The sequence below is a fragment of the Engystomops pustulosus genome, chromosome 3 (assembly GCF_040894005.1).
Source record: "Engystomops pustulosus chromosome 3, aEngPut4.maternal, whole genome shotgun sequence".
NCBI lineage: Eukaryota > Metazoa > Chordata > Amphibia > Anura > Leptodactylidae > Engystomops > Engystomops pustulosus.
In genome coordinates this window covers 195119432-195142136 of record NC_092413.1, presented here as the reverse complement: position 1 = coordinate 195142136, position 22705 = coordinate 195119432, and the positions used below count along the sequence as shown (strand labels likewise).

The 22705-nt window shown below is 40.9% G+C and overlaps 1 protein-coding gene across 15 annotated transcripts in view; it reads left to right on the top strand.

Moving 5' to 3' along the window:
- The window catches only part of MYT1L (myelin transcription factor 1 like), a 325893-nt gene that overhangs the window by 239052 nt on the left and 64136 nt on the right, over positions 1-22705 (top strand). For 14 of the 15 annotated variants that reach the window (XM_072143494.1, XM_072143493.1, XM_072143492.1 and 11 more), the window contains one exon: positions 11081-12052. The exons of the other annotated variant lie outside the window; for it this stretch is intronic. In XM_072143494.1, the coding sequence (XP_071999595.1) occupies positions 11081-12052 (972 nt within the window). The remainder of the gene's footprint in view (positions 1-11080; positions 12053-22705) is intronic. 15 annotated transcript variants of the gene reach the window in all.

Genomic DNA, 22705 nt, shown 5'->3' with positions numbered 1-22705 from the left:
ATTTTTAATAGGTAAACAGATTTTTAAATTAAAGAAGGAATTCTAGAAAGTACATGTTATCCCCTACTTGCTCATCAATAATTTCTATCCTGCAGACAACCTTCAAATGACCTACAGATTACAATTTAGATACAAGTTTATCTACAAATTACAATTTAGATACTAGTGTATCTAAAAATTCAACAACATTTAGTAAATAAATAATGCAGATGATAATAGTAAACTTTGTAATATATTTTAGTATAGAAATTTGTTCCTGTGCCCTTCCTTTTCCTCTGCCTGTTTAATATCAAGCAGTTTGTGTAAATCAGCTTTCGGTCCTGTATCCACTGACAGCTGAGAGATAAGGAGAAGCTGATAAAGTGTCTAAAGACTTACATCTTTACAAATAGTTTGTAAATAGTCTAATCTCCCCAGAGAGCTGAATTATCCAGGTAAATATTCTCAAGGTGTGGAAAGAGTTAATCATCAGCCTTCTTAAGAGTGGAAAGATCTCATATACACTGCTCACTACAGGAGAAAGAGCAGAAAAAGGGCACAGAAACTGCTTTACTTAATGAAGTTTATTACAAAGTTTAGTATTATTCACCTGTTCTACCCATTTTAGAAATTCAGCTTCTCCTTAAAGGTGTATCCATACTTGTCACCGATCTGTATTTGAATATTTTGACAATATTTTTTGCCACTTTCCATATAGATATTTTGTAACCTATATATATACTGAATTAGTATTTCAGGTGCGTTGACTTCTTCCAGACATAAGCAATGCACATTTATGACTAACAGATGTTCACAGACACCCTCCCGATACACACCAGAAAATCGTTCAATCGGAGAGCTGGGACAGGTGCCGAGGAGATATTTTCGTCACTGCAATTTTTTTTTCTTTCTTGGAAGCATAAATAGTTGGCAAGAGATATTTAAGTGACTGTGTTCATGTCTGCGAGGGGATAATAGCATGCGGAGTCATCCACCACACAGATGCTGCCTTCTCCCTACACGCAGGAATATGTGAGCGCAGATTATAGACTACATGTCAGCAGTCTACACTCTATGAACCTTATGTAACATGATCTTTTATCAAGGGATAGCAAAATAGTATCATCGCTTACAATGAATATAGAGAAAGTAATGTACAAGATCTCATATTGTGACTCAATTTCCAAAGGACTGCAGGTAAATCTGACTGCAAAATAAAGAACCTGAAAGGGAACCTGTCACCAGGAAGATACATTACAATCTTCAGACAACATGTTATAGAACAAGATGACCGGAAAAGATTATACATAATGGCCCACATTTATCAAAACTATCTGTGCTATGTGCAGTTTGCCTGTGGAGTGTACAGGGGGCGACCTAATATGGTGCCCCCTGCACTCTGGCAGTGTTCAACCTTTTTTTGGTGCTCCTGCTCTTTTACAAGCTGCCTGCAGGTAGGTTACCATGTGCAATCTGCTCAGCTCCTCCTGCTCTATAACATGCTGCCTGCAGATAGGACACTATATATAATGTGCTCATCCCCCACCTTCTGTATAACATTAGCCTGCAGATGGGACACTACAAACAATTTGCTTAGCTCCACCTCCTCTATAACATGCTGTCTGCAGATAGGACACTATGTACAACCTGCACTGCACCTCCTGCTCTATAACATGCTGTCTGCAGATAGGATACTATGTACAATCTGCACTGCACCTCCTGCTCTATAACATGCTGCCTGCAGATAGGACACTATGTACAATATACTCAGCTCCTCCTGCTCTATAACATGCTGCCTGCAGATAGGACACTATGTACAATATACTCAGCTCCTCCTGCTTTATAACATGATGCCGTCGAATAGGACACTATGTACAATCTGCTCAGCTCCTCCTGCTCTATAACATGCTGCGTGCAGATAGGACACTATGTACAATCTGCTCAGCTCCTCCTGCTTTATAACATGATGCCGTCAGATAGGACACTGTACAATCTGCTCAGCTCCTCCTGCTTTATAACATGATGCCATCAGATATGATACCATGTGCAATCTGCTCAGCTCCTCCTGCTCTATAACTTGTTGCCTGAAGACTAAATTGACTTTTCAATATAATAGGTCCCTGCTTAATCTGTACATGATTGATGTTATAATATTCATGACAACATATACATTTTCTCTAGGTCAGGTCTATTTATATTTTTCCCATATTCATTACTGGCAATGCCTTACCATGTCCTCAGTTCTGTCTCTTTCCCTATATAAGATGTGATGTGTACTTCATAGGCGGCTGTGGAGGTAGGTACTTACATAAAGCTTCCTGAGTCACTGGGAGGCATCGATCAGCCTCATTCAGGTCCAATGGAAATTGATTCACAATCCAGAGGCCATTGGGATACATTGGGTGAATCGATTTGATGTGTTTGTGATTCACTGATGGAAAACTGAAGCAGATAAATGACACATTGATTCCCCCGATCTATTCTGTGGGCAAGGAACGAAGCATTGGGCAAAGCACGTACACGGGGGATTGATTATCTATTGATATCTGTGAGGTGCCTTGTATATGCCCCACCTGGGGAACAAGTATTACCGCACATGGAAGGAAGGAGGAGAACATATACATATATACTAGATACATAGGAGAACGATTCTGTAGATAGATAGAGAAATAAGTGATTACCAGACATCTGGATATCTGGATACAGACAGAAAAGATAATCAGATGGATACATGCATAGAAATATTTCGTACATATATAGATATGGATTGAAGGTTTTCCCTGCAGTTATTGCCTATTTTACTGTTTATAAATAGTGGGACAATTTCCCTAAACAAGTGATAGGGGGCACTTGCCTAAAGGAAACCAATGAAATCATGGGAGCAAAATACTAACATTATGCAGGTGTCACCTGGACAGATTACATTGGGGGGATTTATACACTTGAAGCTGCGATTTAGTTGAAATCCTGGCGCAGCATTGGGAATTAGGACTACTCTGCCCTCAATGCCGATGGGGCAGGGAGGGGGTGGTGCCAGGCTGTGGAATGGGCTATCTATAGTTTCTGGCACAGGCTATTGTGTTGTGCAGCTGTACACCGGACTGGACATACAAGGGGGGGGGGGTTAATCATGCCAGCATATAATGCAATCCCCGCCCCAACACCCTCCAGACTTATCAGGAAGCTCTGCCCTCTTGATAGATCTGACTACAGGAGTTGTGCCACCAATATTTCCATGCCAAGTCAGACCTGGCATGGACGAGCACTCTAGCCTTTGCCAGAAACTGGTGCATGCTATGGGTAGTTCCTGCCGCCCCACTCTGACCGCTACCCCACACACAGTGATGTATAGGCGCCAAGAACTGCACCTACTTTTAGATCTTCTCAACCAGAATTTTGGAACACAAGCTCTGATAATTACCCCTCTGTGCAACCAATAATTGCTCCCACACCACTAGATATATATCAAAGGGAGGGCCACTAGGAAGTTTGCAAATTTTATGGGCCCCCCAACCCAATGATAATCGGACCCTGTGTGCACAGTGCGTTCCCTTCACCTGGGAAGGTAGAAGGGTTTGCTGTAACTTGGGGCCCTTTCTCCTCCTTGGGGCCGCTTGAGTCACACTTAACCCCCCAGAAGGCAGCCCTGATCGAACCCCCTCATAAATCAGAGCCAGTGGGTGGGTTTGCATTACCGGTGCACTATACATATATATATAGAAGCAAAAAAGTGGCAGCACTCCAAGGAATCGTGGAAAAAATGTGAGGTTTATTCCATCTCTAGCAACATTTCAGCTGTTAATCAGCCTTTGTCAATATATAAAAGCAAAAATAATTCAATTATTTAATAGTGTAAACCAGAAGACAAAACAGCTAATAGTGAGTACTTCAGAAATGATGCTGGTTATGGTCACTGGGGGGGAAGCAGCATTAACCATTTTTGACAGTTTCCGTTACACACATATGTTGCCTTCCTTTACATGATGGTGTCAGATAAAAGATAAGAATCTCATTATCCGGGTCTCATCAGGCTTGTGGTTTTGTGATCAATAGACCAGGAGATACATGGAGTAAAACACATAGATGGAAATGTGAGCTGCACATAACAACCCAATGCACCTTTTTTGAGCCACAGATTTGGAGATATGGACAGTTTTAAAAAAAAAAGGCAGGAACTGGATTTTTATCTGCAGGTATGACTTTACCTCCCTGTATTTCCAGTTTTGTAGTTCACAGAACCATGAGCCTCATCTGAAATATTAGATTCTTATCTTTTATAGTAAAGTATGTTTCTATACATCTAGCATAGGGGCATCTGAATTACACTTCCCCTGCAGCCTCTAAACTTGACTCATCTCATGTAAAATTTGACTCTTCTCTGCTCATTGTCACATGACTTTGGGAAATATTTTGGTTTTATAGAGAAATGGGTGAGATTTCACATAGAAGAAGGAATTCTAGAAAGGATATTTTCTACCCCACCTAGTAGTTTAATGGGTTAAAATCTGGTGACAAGTCACCTTGATGATCAGATTTTTTTTCCTCTCTTCTGTGGGTAAGAATATAATCCGGGACAACCCCTTTGAAATAGAATATCAGGTGTTCCTGGCAAAGCTTCTAGATACAACCTGCACTTCTAAAGGATTCTCTTGCCTCATTCGAAATCAAATCAGTTTTGGCTTAAATAAAGAAAAAAAATAAATCAATAATAAAAACCAAACCATTATATTTTGGAAATATTTCAGGCATATTTTTTTATCGCCATGTGATTTAGAGAGATGAAACCCGAGCGGGATCAATAATACAGAAACGTCTCCTGCTTTAATGTTGTATTACATTATTGAAGATGCCTCCTTGTATACAACAGGGGGATGGGACACACACAGTAGTAATGGAGTCTTATGATGAGACTGTAGGTACCTACAGCTGGAAGATTAAGATTATATTACTGAAAAATATATAAGTGAGGTAGATACATGGTAACAAAAAGACAATGGGGTAGATTTACTTACCCGGCTCATTCGCGATCCAGCGGCGCGTTCTCTGCACAGGATTCGGGTCCGGACAGGATTTATGAAGGTAGTTCCTCCGCCGTCTACCAGGTGGCGCTGCTGCGCTGAAAATCATCTGAACGCACCGGAATACACCGAGCTGGACCAGGTGAAGGTAAGCGCTTCCCAAGCGACACATTTTCGGTTTTTAAATGCGGCGGTTTTTCCGAATACGTCGGGTTTTCGTTCGGCCACGCCCCCCACTTTCGTCGCGCGCATGCTGGCGCCGATGCGCCACAATCCGATCACGTGCGCCAAAATCCCGGGGCAATTCAGGTACAACTTGCGCAAATCGGAAATATTCGGGTAACACGTCGGGAAACCGCGAATCGGGCCCTTAGTAAATGACCCCCAATGTAGACATGTGCATGGGAAAAAGTGATGAGAAGGATGGAGAGATAATAGATAGAGATACGTATTAGATATAAAAATAGATGAATAGATATATAATAGATAGATGGACAGATATGAGATACGTAGATAATAGATAGATAGATAGATAGATAGATAGATAGAGATAGATAGATAGATAGATAGATAGATAGATAGATATATTGATTGATAGATAATAGATTCATAAAATGTCACTAAAATAGAACTGAAAAGCACACATCACACTAAGATAAATCTGCTCTAATAGATAAGATAGACAATAAAAGCCAAAGGACTAATTCTTAGAGAAATGAAAAAGATAAATAGGAGATAGAAAAATACATATGAGATCAATAGATAGAAAGACAAATTAATAGATAAGAGAGATAATGGGCCACATTTATCACTTTTGTGCGCCTAAGTGTAGTGGTTGCGCCTAAATTCGGGCGCACTGTTTTGGCAGAATTATCACAAGCTACAACCATCTGCGATGAGTTAATTTCCTGCCTCTAATTAATCACTTTACTTTAACATAGTTTAGGCGCAATTTTGGCGCAATGTTAGATTCGGGCAGTTACATGTGATCCTGCTACAAGCTCCTCTCTGCTTCTCCCACATCCCAGAATGAAGATAACACTCACAGCAGCACCCAGGTGTGTGACACCCAGCACCCAGTCATCTCCTCAGCAGTGGCTTCTCCTGGAGGGGATCCCCCAGTGCTGGTCTCCTGCTGCACCCCTGTAATTCTGCCCAGTATTCCCCTCAGACACCACTGTCCTGCTCTGAGCTGAGGATTTTGCAGAATGTTTTGTAAATAGAAGGTGATGAACTGTAAATAGAGTCTGCAGCTCCTGTCTGCAGTGTATGTAATGTCTGTATTATCTGTGCTAGTGTCTGCAGTGTATGTAATGTCTGTATTATCTGTACTAGTGTCTGCAGTGTATGTAATGTCTGTATTATCTGTACTAGTGTCTGCAGTGTATGTAATGTCTGTATTATCTGTACTAGTGTCTGCAGTGTATGTAATGTCTGTATTATCTGTACTTGTGTCTGCAGTGTATGTAATGTCTGTATTATCTGTACTAGTGTCTGCAGTGTATGTAATGTCTGTATTATCTGTTCTAGTGTCTGCAGTGTATGTAATGTCTGTATTATCTGTTCTAGTGCCTGCAGTGTATGTAATGTCTGTATTATCTGTACTAGTGTCTGTACTAGTGTCTGCAGTGTATGTAATGTCTGTACTAGTGTCTGCAGTGTGTGTAATGTCTGTATTATCTGTTCTAGTGTCTGCAGTGTATGTAATGTCTGTATTATCTGTACTAGTGTCTGTACTAGTGTCTGCAGTGTATGTAATGTCTGTACTAGTGTCTACAGTGTGTGTAATGTCTGTATTATCTGTTCTAGTTTCTGCAGTGTATCTTATGGCTGTATTATCTGTACTAATGTCTGCAGTGTATGTAATGTCTGTATTATCTCTGCAGTGTATGTAATGTCTGTATTATCTGTACTAGTGTCTGCAGTGTGTGTAATGTCTGTATTATCTGTTCTAGTGTCTGCAGTGTATGTAATGTCTGTATTATCTGTACTAGTGTCTGTACTAGTGTCTGCAGTGTATGTAATGTCTGTACTAGTGTCTACAGTGTGTGTAATGTCTGTATTATCTGTTCTAGTTTCTGCAGTGTATCTTATGGCTGTATTATCTGTACTAATGTCTGCAGTGTATGTAATGTCTGTATTATCTCTGCAGTGTATGTAATGTCTGTATTATCTGTGCTAGTGTCTGTACTAGTTTCTGCAGTGTATGTAATGTCTGTACTAGTGTCTGCAGTGTATGTAATGTCTGTATTATCTGTACTAGTGTCTGCAGTGTATGTAATGTCTGTATTATCTGTACTAGTGTCTGTACTAGTGTCTGCAGTGTATGTAATGTCTGTACTAGTGTCTACAGTGTGTGTAATGTCTGTATTATCTGTTCTAGTTTCTGCAGTGTATCTTATGGCTGTATTATCTGTACTAATGTCTGCAGTGTATGTAATGTCTGTATTATCTGTTCTAGTGTCTGCAGTGTATGTAATGTCTGTTATCTGTGCTAGTGTCTGTACTAGTTTCTGCAGTGTATGTAATGTCTGTACTAGTGTCTGCAGTGTATGTAATGTCTGTATTATCTGTACTAGTGTCTGCAGTGTATGTATTGTCTGTATTATCTGTACTCGTGTCTGGCTGAGCTCTGCTGCTGGGGATGAGCTGCTCTGCACCGGGGCTCAGTGTTACTTCTTAGATAGACTAGATAGATATTAGATAGATAGATAGATAGGAGATAGATAGATAGATAGATAGATAGATAGATAGATAGGAGATAGATAGATAGGAAATAGATAGATGAAAAGATAGATAGATAGATAGATAGATAGATAGATAGATAGATGATAAATAAATGTGATTATGATAATGATCTGATTATTTGATAACATTTGGATATTTTTGGCCCGGTATAACCAGTAAATACCGGAGCGTTTTCGTCGGCACATACACAATAGGACAAAGTTATTGGATTTTCTTTTGTGATTCACAAAGCAATTTGTGTAAATGTGAAGCTTCCACCCAAGCGATGATACAGTCAGGTTTATTGCCATTCAACTATTATCTTCTTTTTCTCCCTTTTCTTTTTGCGAGTTCTGTACTATGCAGCTTGTGTTTCCATGAGAACCAGAATCCCTTTACCATGAAAAGTGTACTGAGAATGAGGGCAGCCGCAGCTACTGAACTTTGTGACAACACTTTGGTGACAATAATGAGTCTTTACAATTTCATGTAAAGGTGCAGTAGCTTTACTATGGATGTCTGGGTTATAAACATGGGGCCACATTTATCTCTTTTCTGTGCCTAAGTGTAGTGGTTGCGCCAAATTCTGTCGCACTGTTTTGCCAGAATTATCACAAGCTACAACCATCTGTGATAAGTGTATTTTCTGTCTCTTATTAATTACTTTACTTTAACACAGTTTAGGCACAATTTTGGCGCAGTTAAGGCGCAATGTTAGATTCAGGCTCTTACATGTGATCCTGCTACAAGCTCCTCTCTGCTTCTCCCACAGCCCAGAATGAAGATAACACTCACAGCAGCACCCAGGTGTGTGACACCCAGCACCCAGTGACCTCCTCAGCAGGGGCTTCTCCTGGAGGGGATCCCCCAGTGCTGGTCTCCTGCTGCACCCCTGTAATTCTGCACAGACACACTGGTGTTTGAGGGGGATACTGTGCAGAATTACACGGGGGACACTTGTCTGTAGCTTCTGCAACATTCTGCAAAGTTCTCTTGCTCTTGCTCTGAGCTCAGGATTTTGCAGAATGTTTAGTAAATAGAAGGTGATGAACTGTAAATAGAGGCTGCAGCTCCTGTCTGTAGTGTGTGTAGTGTGTCTATTATATGTACTAGTGTCTCGCTGAGCTATGCTGCTAGAAATGAGCTCTTCTGCAAAGGGGCTCAGTGCTTTCTTCTCAGTTAACGCCACCTTCGGGCTGGAGTGTTTTTGCGGCCACTTTTGCGTCTAAATGAAAACGTTGCAAGTGATGAAACATCTGGATTGGTAGGATAGATGAGGGAAAGGTGGTTATTTTTGCTGCATGGCTAGTTTGGCGTTTAGTCGCAAAAATGAAATGAAAAGACGCAAAAACAACAGAATAAACGAGTGATACATGTAGCCCATTGTTTCTGCAGGCTAAACAATACATTCCTTATAGACCGTGGTCCTGGCTGAATGCTACTCATGTGGAATTAGAAACACTGGGCCAGATGTATCACTTGTTTTTTCTGTTGTTTTTGCGCCTTTTCATACTGTCGCACTGTTTTTGCGCCAGTTTTGAGACTAAACACCACGCAGCAAAAATAACCATGTTTTCCTAATTTATCTTACCAATCCAGATATTTTGCTGTGTCTAATAATAATTCATCATTAGCAAGGTGTTCATTTAGGCGCAAAAACAATCCAGCCTGAAGGTGGCGTAAACTGAAAAGCAACACTGAGCTCTTGTGCAGAGCAGCTTATCCCCAGCTCAGAAGACACTACAGACAATCCCTGAAGCCTCTGCTCAGAGCAGGATAGAAGGGACATGTAGGAGCTGTAGATAGTACAGAGAGGTTTCCATGTGTAGCTGGATAGAAGAGAAGTGAGTGTGCCGGGTGGGAGGGGGGCAGTACAGTACAGGGGGGCAGTACAGAGAAGTGTCCCCCGTGTAGCAGGATGATCACACTGATGTCTGAGGAGGATACCGTGCAGAATTATCCGCACAATGGATTACAGCCATTGTTGGCCATATACAAAGACTCACTTTAAAGGGTTTGTCTAAACTCATGAATGACCACTGGTACACATGCCCACCACCACTCTGTTGACTACTATGGGATTTGCAGATTTATCCTTTTCAGTGGTTCTATAGAAGTGAATAGAGTGGTGGTCATACACATTCTCCATTGCTTCATTGACCTTAACAGCTTGACAGATATCACCATTTAAGCAGTCCTATAGGAGGGAATCAATTGACTTCTGTTTGACTGCCTGATATGACCACACAAGAAGTTAATGAAGTGGAGGTCACACATTGCCACAGCTGCTCCATTTACTACTATGGGACTGCTGTATAAATCCATTTAGCTAATCCTTTAGCAATGAATAAAGTGGTGGTTACACGTTGTCACAGCTGCTCAATTGACTACTATGTGACTGATATCACTATATGGGTTGTCAGGTTTAATTGAAGTGAATGGAGTGAAGGTCACATATGATTATTAAGTTCCATTGCAATCTAAGGGATTGAGTCTACCTTATATCAATATCGAAGCAGTCCTATAGAAGTGAATGTAGTGGTAACCTCACATACAACAGTTTTATCGCATGACCATGACTTTCTTACACATGCTCCATTGACCACTATTGGACTGCCTGAGCTGTAGTATTGAAGTAGAGGTCAAAAATACTCACCGCTGCTTGATTTATTTCCATAGGACTGCCAGATATCACACTTTTTTATGTCCCATAAGCGAATGGAGTGGGGGAAGTCGATTGACTTCCATGAGACTGCCTGACTTCAACATTTAAGTAGGCCGTTAGAAATGAAAGAAATGAATGGTGGTCACACATTCTCCATTGAATCTGTGAGACTGCTGGACATAACTATATAAGCGGTCCTACAGAATCAAATGGAGTGGTGGCCACACATGCTCATCAAAGCTTCACTGACTTCCATGGGACTGCCTGATATCTCCATTTAAGAAGACCTCTAGAAGTGAAAGAACTGGTTGTCACACATGCTCACCACCGCTCCACTGACTTCTATATAGCCAGCACTTGCATCCCCAACAATCTTATACCTGTCTTGCAGATGTGGGGTAAGTGTCAATTGTGGGATAACCCCTGTATCTATGGAAAAGGTGTTGAAGGCTTGTTACACCTCTAAATTTAAATGTTTAAAACCCAGGGTAAAAACCTTACAATTTTTACTATACAACTTAATAATGAAACCTTAGTAGAAACTCCTGCATTTTCATGTCTCTTCACAAAATACCATATATTGACAGTATCTCATGGTATTCATCCTGCTGTGTTTTACGTCATGACGGCTTAAATCAACCAAAAATGTCAGTCAGCCCTTCTAGCTATTCTTCTCTTTTCACTTTTTTAGACCATCACTCAATGGATTGTCACAGCTCTCGAATAATGCACGACACCGAGAAGGATGATAATAACAATGATGAATACGATAATTATGATGAACTGGTAGCCAAGTCCTTGTTGAATCTTGGCAAAATAGCCGAGGATGCAGCATACAGAGCCAGGACAGAATCTGAAATGAACAGCAATACGTCTAATAGCTTGGAAGACGACAGTGACAAGAACGAGAACGTGGGACGCAAAACAGAGCTTAGTTTAGACTTGGACAGTGATGTTGTTAGAGAAACAGTGGACTCCCTAAAACTGTTGGCACAAGGACATGGTGTCGTACTTTCTGATAACCTCAATGATAGGAATTACATTGACAATTCATCCCAGGAAGATACAAGGAATATGAACTATTTGATGTTAGGAAAGCCTATAAATAATGGACATGCCGAGAAAATGGTGGAGGAGAGCGATGAGGAGGTGTGCTTGAGCAGTTTGGAATGCTTACGTAACCAATGTTTCGACCTTGCACGAAAACTTAGCGAAACTAATTCTGATAGAAGTCAGCAACAGTGTATGGGTATGAAAATGCCTCGGGCGGACGAAGACTATTCTGATCGAATGCCGGACCGGAATTATTCAGACATGATGAACTTAATGAGACTTGAAGAACAATTGAGCCCCAGATCAAGAACTTTTTCTAGCTGTGCAAAAGATGATGATTACATGGAAAGAGATGATGATACTACCTCCATCACCTCAGACAGGTCAGAAGAAGTCTTTGATATGACAAAAGGGAATCTATCACTGCTAGAAAAAGCCATAGCTCTGGAAAGTGAGAGAGCAAAAGCAATGAGGGACAAGATGGCCATGGAAGCTGGAAGGCGAGATAGTATGAGAGTTTGTGATGAACATACCATGAGACACCTCTCAGGGGAGGATAGAAGGCCAAAGTCCACCGATGGCCATGTCAAAAAGCCATGTTATACAAAAGGTAATATATGCATGCTTATTCCTATCTATGTTGTATACAAATTCAACGATGACTCATTTCTGATATATGGCAGCAAGTCCTTTCTTGACCATGGGTTGAAATAAGGACTTGACTTAACATCATGAGGTAGACGATCTTGTGGGTAGAATTTCAGGCCATGAAACAGGAATTTAAAAAAAAAGCTTGTGTCACGCTTGAATGCCACCATTCTTAATATGATAATTGTTTGTGCTCAATGTGTTATACTGTACTTGCAAAACGTTTGCCTGGATGAACACTTATTGGCAGAGGTGTAACTGAAAGCTACTGGGCACCAAAGCAAAATCTGTAATAGACCTCTAAATATAATGTAGAATAGGATTGTCTTCCTAATATTTTAAGCTCCCCAAAACCTCCTGGCCCAGGTGCGACATTACCTTTTGCACCCCTTCATGTAAAATCTGAGCTTATTGGTCCATCACCTGTCACAAATAGCAGTTCCAATCAGATAAGAAGATTCTCCAACCTACTCAGATCCAGATAGTTGCTCTTCGAGGGTAGTATCACAGTAGGGTTTTTTGTCAGAAATGATGAAGTTGCCATCTGTTTTTCCAGCCACTTACGAGAATCTCTTTATGCTCTGAACTTTTTTTTTCACAGTGCCATCAAAGTACATTACTTTGAGAGGCAATATTGATCAAGGACGAAAGTACATTCTGGGCTGAAAATGTCAACTTTCAGAAGAGATGTCAGTAAGGTTAAGTGCACACTACGTCTTTGCACTACATTTAGCGTATACTCCAACATTCTTCTCACCTGGAGGTCAAAAGAGTGTCCTTTTGGTCTCTGTCAGGGCTGTTTGCGTCAGTATATCTACTATATATAGGGCCACACATGCCCCACACAATTTGAGCCGAATGCTATGTGTGCATACACAGACCATACTCCTTAGTGCAGTCTTACACACCTTTTACCACATTTTTTAATAGAGTAATATAGCGTATCTAGGAATAATGTATCACGTGTAAAAAACAAACACTGGACACTGGGCTTCTTAAAGTGGATTGTGGGACTTTAATATCTGTATTGGCCATTACTCAGTCAATGGCATAATGTGTATCCAAAAGTATGGTGGGTGTCAGACACTTACTTCAAAACCTTTTTTAGGAGGGTTGGCAAAAAAATTGTATATTTACCCATCTCTGGTTCCTAAATAGCGATGGTACTAGCAGTATTCATCACTTGTATCTGCCTGAACTGTCAGGGAGTCACTGGACCCGTGCTGGCCTATCCATGGTCTATGCATTTCTGTGACCTCCAACGCTTCTGAACAGGCACAGGTGACAAAGACTGTGTGGTGACTAGCAGGGTGACTAGACTGGATCTTTATGTGCCAGAGTATGAGTGATCCCTGCTCCTCCAGCTTCCTTATGTATTCATTGGGACGGCTGTGCTGGACTAGAATTTTCTAGAAGGTTCTGTCTAGTGGAGAATTGAGCTATTACCACCGGCCAATCAGACTTGAATGGTCACAGCTGTAACAGGTTTGTAGGTGGGAGACAGGAATGCCCGGTTGCACCCAACTCCACCTCTGGCCACGCCCTCTTCACATCCTTCCACGCCAACTTGGTGTGTGGATGTGGCATAAAAGGGAAATTAGATACAATGCCTGGTGTCTATGTTATTCCTGATGAATGCCCTCCTTTGTCTTTATCTTCCCCCCACCTCCCAGGCTCTCAATGGGTTCCTCGACAACCTAATTTAACTGGTAGGTTGTAGGAATCTGTTACAGTCAAGTGATCTCAAAAATATATGATTTGTTTTTGTCTTTCCTGCTGGTCAACACATTGATTGATCCTATAATACCTGATATTGATCCCATAGTAACCAACCGCACAGATCTTACTGCCTGTAACCTAGCCCCAGACACGAGTGCCATTAATGTATTAACCAGCTTCCTCATCTTAACAAGTTTTCGAATATTTTACCAGAATTAAGACCTTCATTAGGAGCTCATTTAATCCCGCTGGCTAATGATGGGTGATTGATGAATTAGAATAATCAGCTTTTTATTATATTTATTGCTATGAGTTAATAATGAGCTTTGATGTAGTGTGCATCTTCAGAGGAATGAGTCTGATCTTCGAGTGTCTTGCTGTGTATGTGAGGTACATGAATTCAGTGTCTCTAAATCACTCGCAACAATATGCAATTAATTCCACTTAGATTAATTGATGATCCCATTAGCCCCTTTGAATGAGATATTTTCAGTCTGGAGGAACAAGTGATAGAGTCAGCAATTTAATTATAGAGAAAGTTTATTTTTTTTTCTTTTTCTTTCTACTAAGAAGAAAACCAGATCTCTGTTACTAGGTTCCGATCTTGTATTAACATTTTCTACTAGAATACCAGAAATGACCTGTATAGAATACTATGACCTGTATAGAGGAGATGTATGAAAACTGCAGTGACAAGGGGTCTACCAGCCATGTGGAGAGTGGAGCATCTTGCCTCAGGCAAGCAACAGTTATCTGCTGCAACACAGGACCTGCCACGTACAAATAGTGTCTTTCACACCTGATGTCAGCATGGATGTGACACACTGCATGGAGAACCCACTTACTAGAAAAATATAACCTGATACATTGCTATTGGATGGGACAGAGAGGGTGCCGTTCTTTAGCGGACTCTAGGCAGCAGGGAGTATAGGTTCACCCCTTGGAGAAACCAATCAGATCCACCTTTTGTTATTTAGCAGTTGTTGAAAACTTAAAGCATAGACTTCATTGATCACAACACTGAACAACTCTTCTTTTTTGATTATTTTTTATATAATGAGCATTCAAAAGGCCTGTTTCAAAACGGGGGTATTTTGTAAGATACAATTTGTCACATTGTCTAGTTGTATGAGACAAAATCTCATCGAAGAGGTTGTTCCATCATAGACTCTTATTTCCCGTCCACTGTGGATCTGATTGAATCCAGCGACTGGGAGAAAGAGGAACTAAAAGTCCCCCATAACGAATATAGTTGATGAGTGCATGCCTGACCTGTGCACCGGGTCGGCTAACTGGATAGCTGTCTTAGGAATCCCATAGAAGTCAAGTATAGTATAGATCATGCTAACATTCCTTCACTCTATATTCGGTATTTAAGGAGACTTTCAGTTGCCAAAGTAATTTGCCTCCTCATCCCCTATCCACTTGGAAAGCGCTACCCCTTCAAATCTCATTCACACACAGATCTACTATGAAAAAAAATTACACCTATTTATGCCACAATTTTGGCACCTAAAAACTGAAACCAGGTTTTCATACACTTCTTCGACTAGGGCTTAGCACATAACATTTGAAGCTAAATGGTTAAGGGGGCGATGCGCAGGATGGGGCATCATGCCTCAACTGCTGGGTACCAAGGCTATATATCACACTGAGCTTGTGGGATTGGTGGAAGCACTGGCACATCTATAGTTATATTATGTACATTGGTCAAAGGTCACTTAAATTTAAGGTCGGTTACGATCAGATCCCTGCTTACTAAACCCCACCTCTGCAACAAATACACGACCCTTTACTTTCAGAGTTCATGAAAGATTCCTTGTAAATTTGTCTCTGTGCTGTTTTATTTCTGACAGGTGAATTGAGGTGAGACAAAAGCTCAGATACAGATAATTGATCACTGGGGAGAGACACCAGCACAGTGTGCACCGTCATCTTAACAAGGTAGATGATGGCCCTAGGAATGGAAAAACAAGTGTACTGACTTCATGTTATTTGTCTGTATTTGCCATCCACTTGTCCAGTGTAGACTTCAAGAAATATTTCTCCAGTACTAATAGACAATGAGGGTCAAATAACCACTTAAAATTTGCTTAAATGGTCGCTAACTTTTCAACAAACTTTGCATAAATCAGTAGCACAGGTGAATATAAGAACATTTGTATTATTACTTATTAGAGGAAAGTGCTTCTTTCTCCCAGTACTTGGCTCCTTTCATGCTCCCTCCTTTCTTTATGAAATTAATCTTACCTTGAGATCTTTGCTGAATTCTGTCTTGCTAACAAATCAGACAGAGGGCCACGGAGGTGTCAGATTACATAAAGTTCTATGTGGAGCGGTGGGGGTGCAATGATTCCCAACAGTTAGATCCCCTCCCACCAGCACAAAGAGGACAGCAAACTAAACATACAGATTGCAGAGATGAAAGCTGCTATTAAATGAGGATTACATTTCATATAATGCACAGAAATGGAGTTACTCCTCATGTAGTCACACTGCACTACTGACTTATTCAAAACGTGCTGAAAGATTAGGTAAGTGTTATATTTAATAGGTTATATCTTGTAGGCAGTTATGGAAGCCAAAACCATCTGTGATTTATATTGTCAGAGAAAGGCAGATGCTACTGCTGCCAGTGACAGGGCCCCATTGCAGACTTCTGAGTTTGCCCCCCCTATACACACATACAACATTAACATACATACTGTATATACACACTATATATAAATACATACATACAACATATACACACATTAACAAATACATACAGTACTATCTACACCCATGCAGAATATATACACAGCATATATACAGCAAATACACGAATAACCAATATATACACCCCACACACACATACATACAAAATATATACACCCAATATCTTGGATGCAAGGGCCCCTTGACACTGCGGGCCCCATAGCAGCTACTATCACAGTAGTTTCACCCCTGATTGCTACTCTTCCGCTCCTCAGTTTTGGCTCCAAAAACGTATGTATTATTATATCCTGATAAAGTAATGATAATTTGAAGGACTCCAGAAACTGCAGGACTGACCTGACAAGCATATAAATTTATCAATAGCTGGCACACCTTGATATCCCCCAATCGTCGCACATGTTGCTCTTACCTTGGCCGACTATGCGCTTTTCCCCACCCACTTGGCATGGAGGTTGTGGTGGAGGGGGTCCCTAGAGTTCAAGAGACATTTGTTTTTGTAATGTTATGCCCAATAAAAAGTGACAAAATAAACATGATTAAACCTCTAAACACATACTTGAGTCCCCTCTGTTGGCCTCTCCTGGGTAGGTAGGTTCTGTATTCTAGTTCCCCGGGCAGTAGTCTTGGCAGTTTTCTTCTCTTCAGTGAACATTAATGATTTATAGATAGCCGGATAGTAATAAGTGAGGATCACAAACATCATTAGGCGGTAATGTAGGGAATGCTTACCGGGGCTCTGATGTCTTTATGAACAGACAATGTGCCCTGATAGACCTACAGTGTATATGGATGGATAATAATGGCAGGGACAGTGACTGCACATTAATTATCCATTGATGGCCGGGTGGTGAAATCATTTCAGATGCAAGTCATGATGTGTCTTAGGTGAGGATCGATAGCAATTTCTTTCTTAAATGCAATTCACTTGTTCTCTTCCTTCGCTGTGAGAACAGAACTGAGTATAATTCAATATCGGAGAGAAACATAAATCTAAATGTATCATTAAAAGAGATGCTGTCTATATTATGTTCTGTGCTATGTCCTTTCCTGAACATTATACACACAGAAATTTCAGCTATCTATTTTTTGCCTAATGCCCCCCGCCCCCCTTGATTATTATCATGTATTATATAACTACAAATCCAGTTGAAGGATATGAACATCAGTGTTGAGAGGACCTGAAAAGCAAAGTTTGCGTTCATACTTAAATTTGCAGATTCGGACCCCGCAGACTTAACCCCGAACTTCATTAGAAGATCGGCTCAACCCACCCATCCCATGGTCATCCATCGGAGCTGGGGATTTTGCCCGCAGCATTAAAACAATTGGAATCCACACCCATTGTGGGTGTTACTGGTGGGTCTGGGTTCTGTATCTGGACCTAAGCAGATCTTTAAAATTCAGGTTTTATCGAACCTTATTTTTTGTGTGTCTGCTCATCACTAAACCACCTACTGAGCTGGGTGCTGGAAGACACACATACCTCTCACCAGAGGCTAACTTGAAGCTGCTGGACCCCAATGCAAAATCTGTACCAGCCCCTCAACTATAATATAGTGTTTACTCCAATGGGGAAGTGACCCCTGATCATCCGACTAAGGCTCCTGGTCCTAGGATCTTCTGCACTCACCATACCCCCTTGATTTACACCATTGCTTGTCTATTCCACCCATAGTCAGTTTTGTATGGAGCAACAAATAGAAAAGGTCTTTACCCAGCTTGTCAAGGCAGGAGTAGAGTGTCTGTAGTAGCCTAGCAGTGTAACTGAGAAGACTCCATCTGCAAGCGAAATAAGAAGAGTCTCAGAACCTCGACCCCTGGATTCAAACTTCTAGCTTTTCACTATTCTTAAACTTATAGTTATCCATTCGCTATAATTGCTATAATTTTTAACCCTGTGCAACTTTCCACCTAAGATTTAGTGCCCCCTGGTCGGAGAACGGGGAAAGCTTCTGTCCAGATGGAGATGGGAAGGGTGAATGCTCCTCGCCCTCCAATTCTTCCTAGGGAGTCGTGAAACCACAGCAAAATACAGGCAGGACTAGGACTTGCTCTATACTTTACGGCACGACCGCCCGGCTCAGTCACGGTGCAGTGAAATGTGGTGTACTTACCACAACATGACTGTGTATAATATAAGTCTTTGGTTTGTGCGATAAGTTCACGCCCGACAAAAACAGTTCTGTGCCTAAGACCTAAGGATGAATGTAACCTGTTTGGTTGCTTTCAAGAACCAATGTCCGTCGGGGTTATTTCAATGGTGAAGACATGAAGACATGGAATTATTTTTCATGAACTTCCCTCTGTACCCTCATTCAGGTCCTTAACTTTTTGTTTCATGGGCCATAATCAACCCCTATAGTAAAATTAGAGGAGCTAACAATAAGGAAGATTACAATAAAATATATATGAAATACCTAAGATTTAACAGACATACAACTTTCAACCAGGTTTCCCATTAAAACTAGAAACATTCATTAGCAAAGGCCATGTGTGAACAATTACTTATAATTTATAGGGATAGCAGTGACTGATGCAGGTTGAGTGTGTACATCCCGGTAGTCCCAGAACAGGTATTTATTTTATACTAATATCAATCTTTTTGCTATTTCCTTTGTCGTCCTGTGTAGATTAGCCATATTTCATATTACCGCACTGATGTGCCGCTGTCGGGTGACATCCTTCATCATTATTACAAGACTGCCTTGTTGTCATCCTCCACATTTTCTAGTAGCAGAACTAATTAAAGTAGATTATTTGTATTAAAAGAAGAAACTTGTCTTTTTGCCAATGAGGAACTTAAGACAATTCCCTTGTGTGTAATGTCTATAAGTAGCGATGAAATTAGTCCTCCGAGCCCGGAATTATACTGATGAATCTTGTTGGTTGAGTTACTTTCAACTAATGTTCATCATTTCCAAAGGGTAATTTCACCTTGCAGATTTACCTGGTAATGCTGCCATTTACAAATGCTAATTGTTGATAAGGCGGTCATTAAAGGAACGGAGATCCAAAAAAATAAAGCCTGATATAGTTTTATGTTATCCTCCAGGCAGTGTTGTAGTATTTGGCGTATCTATTCCGGTCTGAACATATTCTTGGTTGTGTCCTGAAAATGATCATATCTGTTACCTAAACATCATTTATTCATCAAAAGTTCCATCAATTTTGAGCTTATCAGATCAGTGAGAGGTCCTAGTTAGAGTATGAGAGTTTCTCTGCATGGGTCTTAGGCCCCCTGCAGACCAATGTTTAATTGGGACATGTTCTAGCCATTTTGTTTAGTGGCTAGCAAGCAGGGCAGCCATCTGGGGGGGGGGGCTTAAGTGTGATAATTCCTTTATTTATATAGCGCACACAGATTACACATCGCTGCACAGAGCTTGCCAAATCAGTCCCTGTCCCCAACTAGGTTGGGGCTCAAAATCTAATCAATTTACCAGTATGGTTTTTTTGGAGAGTAGGGGGAAACTAGAGGACCCATAGGAAACCCACACAAACACAGAGAGAACATACAAACTCTTTGCAGATGTTGACCTTGATGGGACTTGAATCCAGGACCCCAGCGCTGCAAGGCTGTTGTGCTAACCACTGAGTTTTAAAGGGCTTGACAAATACTAAATGTTTTGCAATTAATTTTATGTTACATTACTCTATACTTTTGTGTCCACAATCTCTACAAAAACATCTATGTTTCCCTGGTTACAGACTACAAACAAATTTTATGAATTTGGATCCTGCAGTTATACTTCCTTCTGTCTCTAACATGAAAAACTACCACGTTTAGGAATGAGCAGAGAACAGATGGAAATAATTCTGACCACACCAGCAGGATTTATTTGTAGTCTGTAACCATAGAAACACATGATTTTACATTGGAGCTGTGTATGAACGTTTCCATTACCTCGGTGACTTTTATCTGCCCACCAAACAACTTGACACAATTCCATTATTAAATCCACAAGGGCTGCGACGCTTGTTGAAGAAGAGGAGTAAATTCAAATTTAACCCAAATTACTTTGGGTGTAAAAGGAGGTGTTTTCTTTCCACGTAACATTAGAAAATATGTTTATCCTAACGGGTCGTTAAGAGGACGGAGTACAAAGGAAAAGTGTTTTAATGAGCTTTTCCTCAGTGCAGGTGGCCCTTTGCTTTTATGGAATAAGCACAAAAAATCTGGTCTTTGTACATGTTCTGTGATAAAACAGCAGACTTTGAAAGAAACTGTGAAATTTAACGCTTTTTTTTTTTTACCCGCAAGAGTGATAAGACAAGGATACTGAGGCAGCAGGGAAGCCGGTGCATTGTAATGAGCCGCTTCCCACTCACGTCTGAATTGCTGTTCTCCGTCTGAGATGAATACAAATTGTTTCGACTCCTCGCTGGTCAATTATTTTCTTTGAAGTCAAAGGGAGGGGTTATTACTTATAATAGGGTCCTCCAAATGAGTGGAAGGGGCTTATTCTGAGTGCTTTTTAAATGAGGGTCTTTGCAAATTAACACAATGATGTTAGCAAGTAAAAAAATCACCCAAAACGCACAAAAAAACTGAACACAAGGTAATGAATAAATGATACTAGAAAATCAAAAATTGTCTGACCTGTTTTCTAATGTTGTATGGCATCTGTATGGGTGGTCATGTTATTAACTGGCAAGTGCAATCCTTGTTTATTAGACAAGAATCAAAATAAATATTGAGTAACAAATACTAAAGACTGCTATTGGCCAACAGTGGCCCCCTGACCCCCTCATACGTGCCAAGATTCTGTGTGAGGGGAGGGCAATAAATATCTAGTGGTGGCTTATGCCCTCTGAAAACAGAAGAGTCAGCCATGTTGAAATTCAGTAGCTTGAAGGAAATATACCATCAAAATTATGATAAATTATAAAACAGGGCAACTACTCATAGATCCAGATGATACTAGAGCCCCTCCATGCTCCATGCTGTAGCTTTGCAGGCCGTTGCACTGTGCAGGAGCACTTCCCTGGCAGAGAAAGTGCTAAGGAAGAAATGGGAAGGGGGAGACTCTGCAGAACTTCTTTTCACCACCCCCTTCTATTTCTTTCAGCATAATCCATAAATGCAGTGCAAGCCTCCACCTCAGGTTTGTTGTTAAGGTCCTATCAATTAGTCTTTCAAGCCCCACGACATATGTTAAAGGCCACTTAGCTAGGAGAAACCTTTATAACATGTCAGCTTAGATCTATGTTCCATAGATACCTTAAAAAGTAACCTTCATTTAGTTTGTAAATAAACAGGCTGCAAAGTTCCCCTTAGTCACAATGTTACTTCAACGTTGCTATGGTAAATCTGTCTTTAGGATTGAAGACAGGTCGTTCTCTCCTCTCCTGTTTGTTACACAGCTGTATTCTCTCTCCCTGGCTGTAGTATGCTATGAGCATTATTTTCAAAGATCATGTTGAAAGTAAAGGGCTGACTCCTCCCTTCTCAGATCTGTTTAACCAAACACAGGGAGATTAGATGCGATCTCTATAGACACACACTGTACAGGCTGGAATATGCATCTCTATGGTAGGGAATAGCTTGATTTTTAACTAAGCAGAATTTATTTATGAGGCATATTCACCAAATCCCCCCTCATACACAATATAAAAAAATTATCTCATATGAGAGTTAGGCCTTTATTAACATTGTCTTGTATAGCTCTGCACATGTTTAAAGGTGTTAGGAACTAATAGAAAACTTTATACTATATCAAACTTACCCTGATAAAGTTCCCATTGGATCCCATGACCTTCAGGTCATGTGACCGCTGGGCAACATGGTGTGATACTGTAATGTCCCATATCCCGTTGGCTTCTCTCCTTGACTGATGAAGGGGGCTACTAAGACATTACAGTATGCATGTCCCCTCCCTGATAACCACTTCCATAACAGTGGTTTGAGGGGAGGGCAAAGATCTGGACCCCACACATGATCTACTGCCCCTAGGCTACATTTACAAAATGGCCTTGAGGTTCTTAAATACATTTAAATCTAATTGCATAAGCCCACTAATGGTGACCTTGTGTACTGGGTCCCTACACTATTAGGTATGGCATCACATGGCATCCCCCGGCACTGCAACACAGCACCAGCAGGGTGCACCAACAGTTTCCCCCCAGCGCCCGTACTGGCAGCCGTAGCCCCCATGCCACTGAACCCCGGGTTCCCACC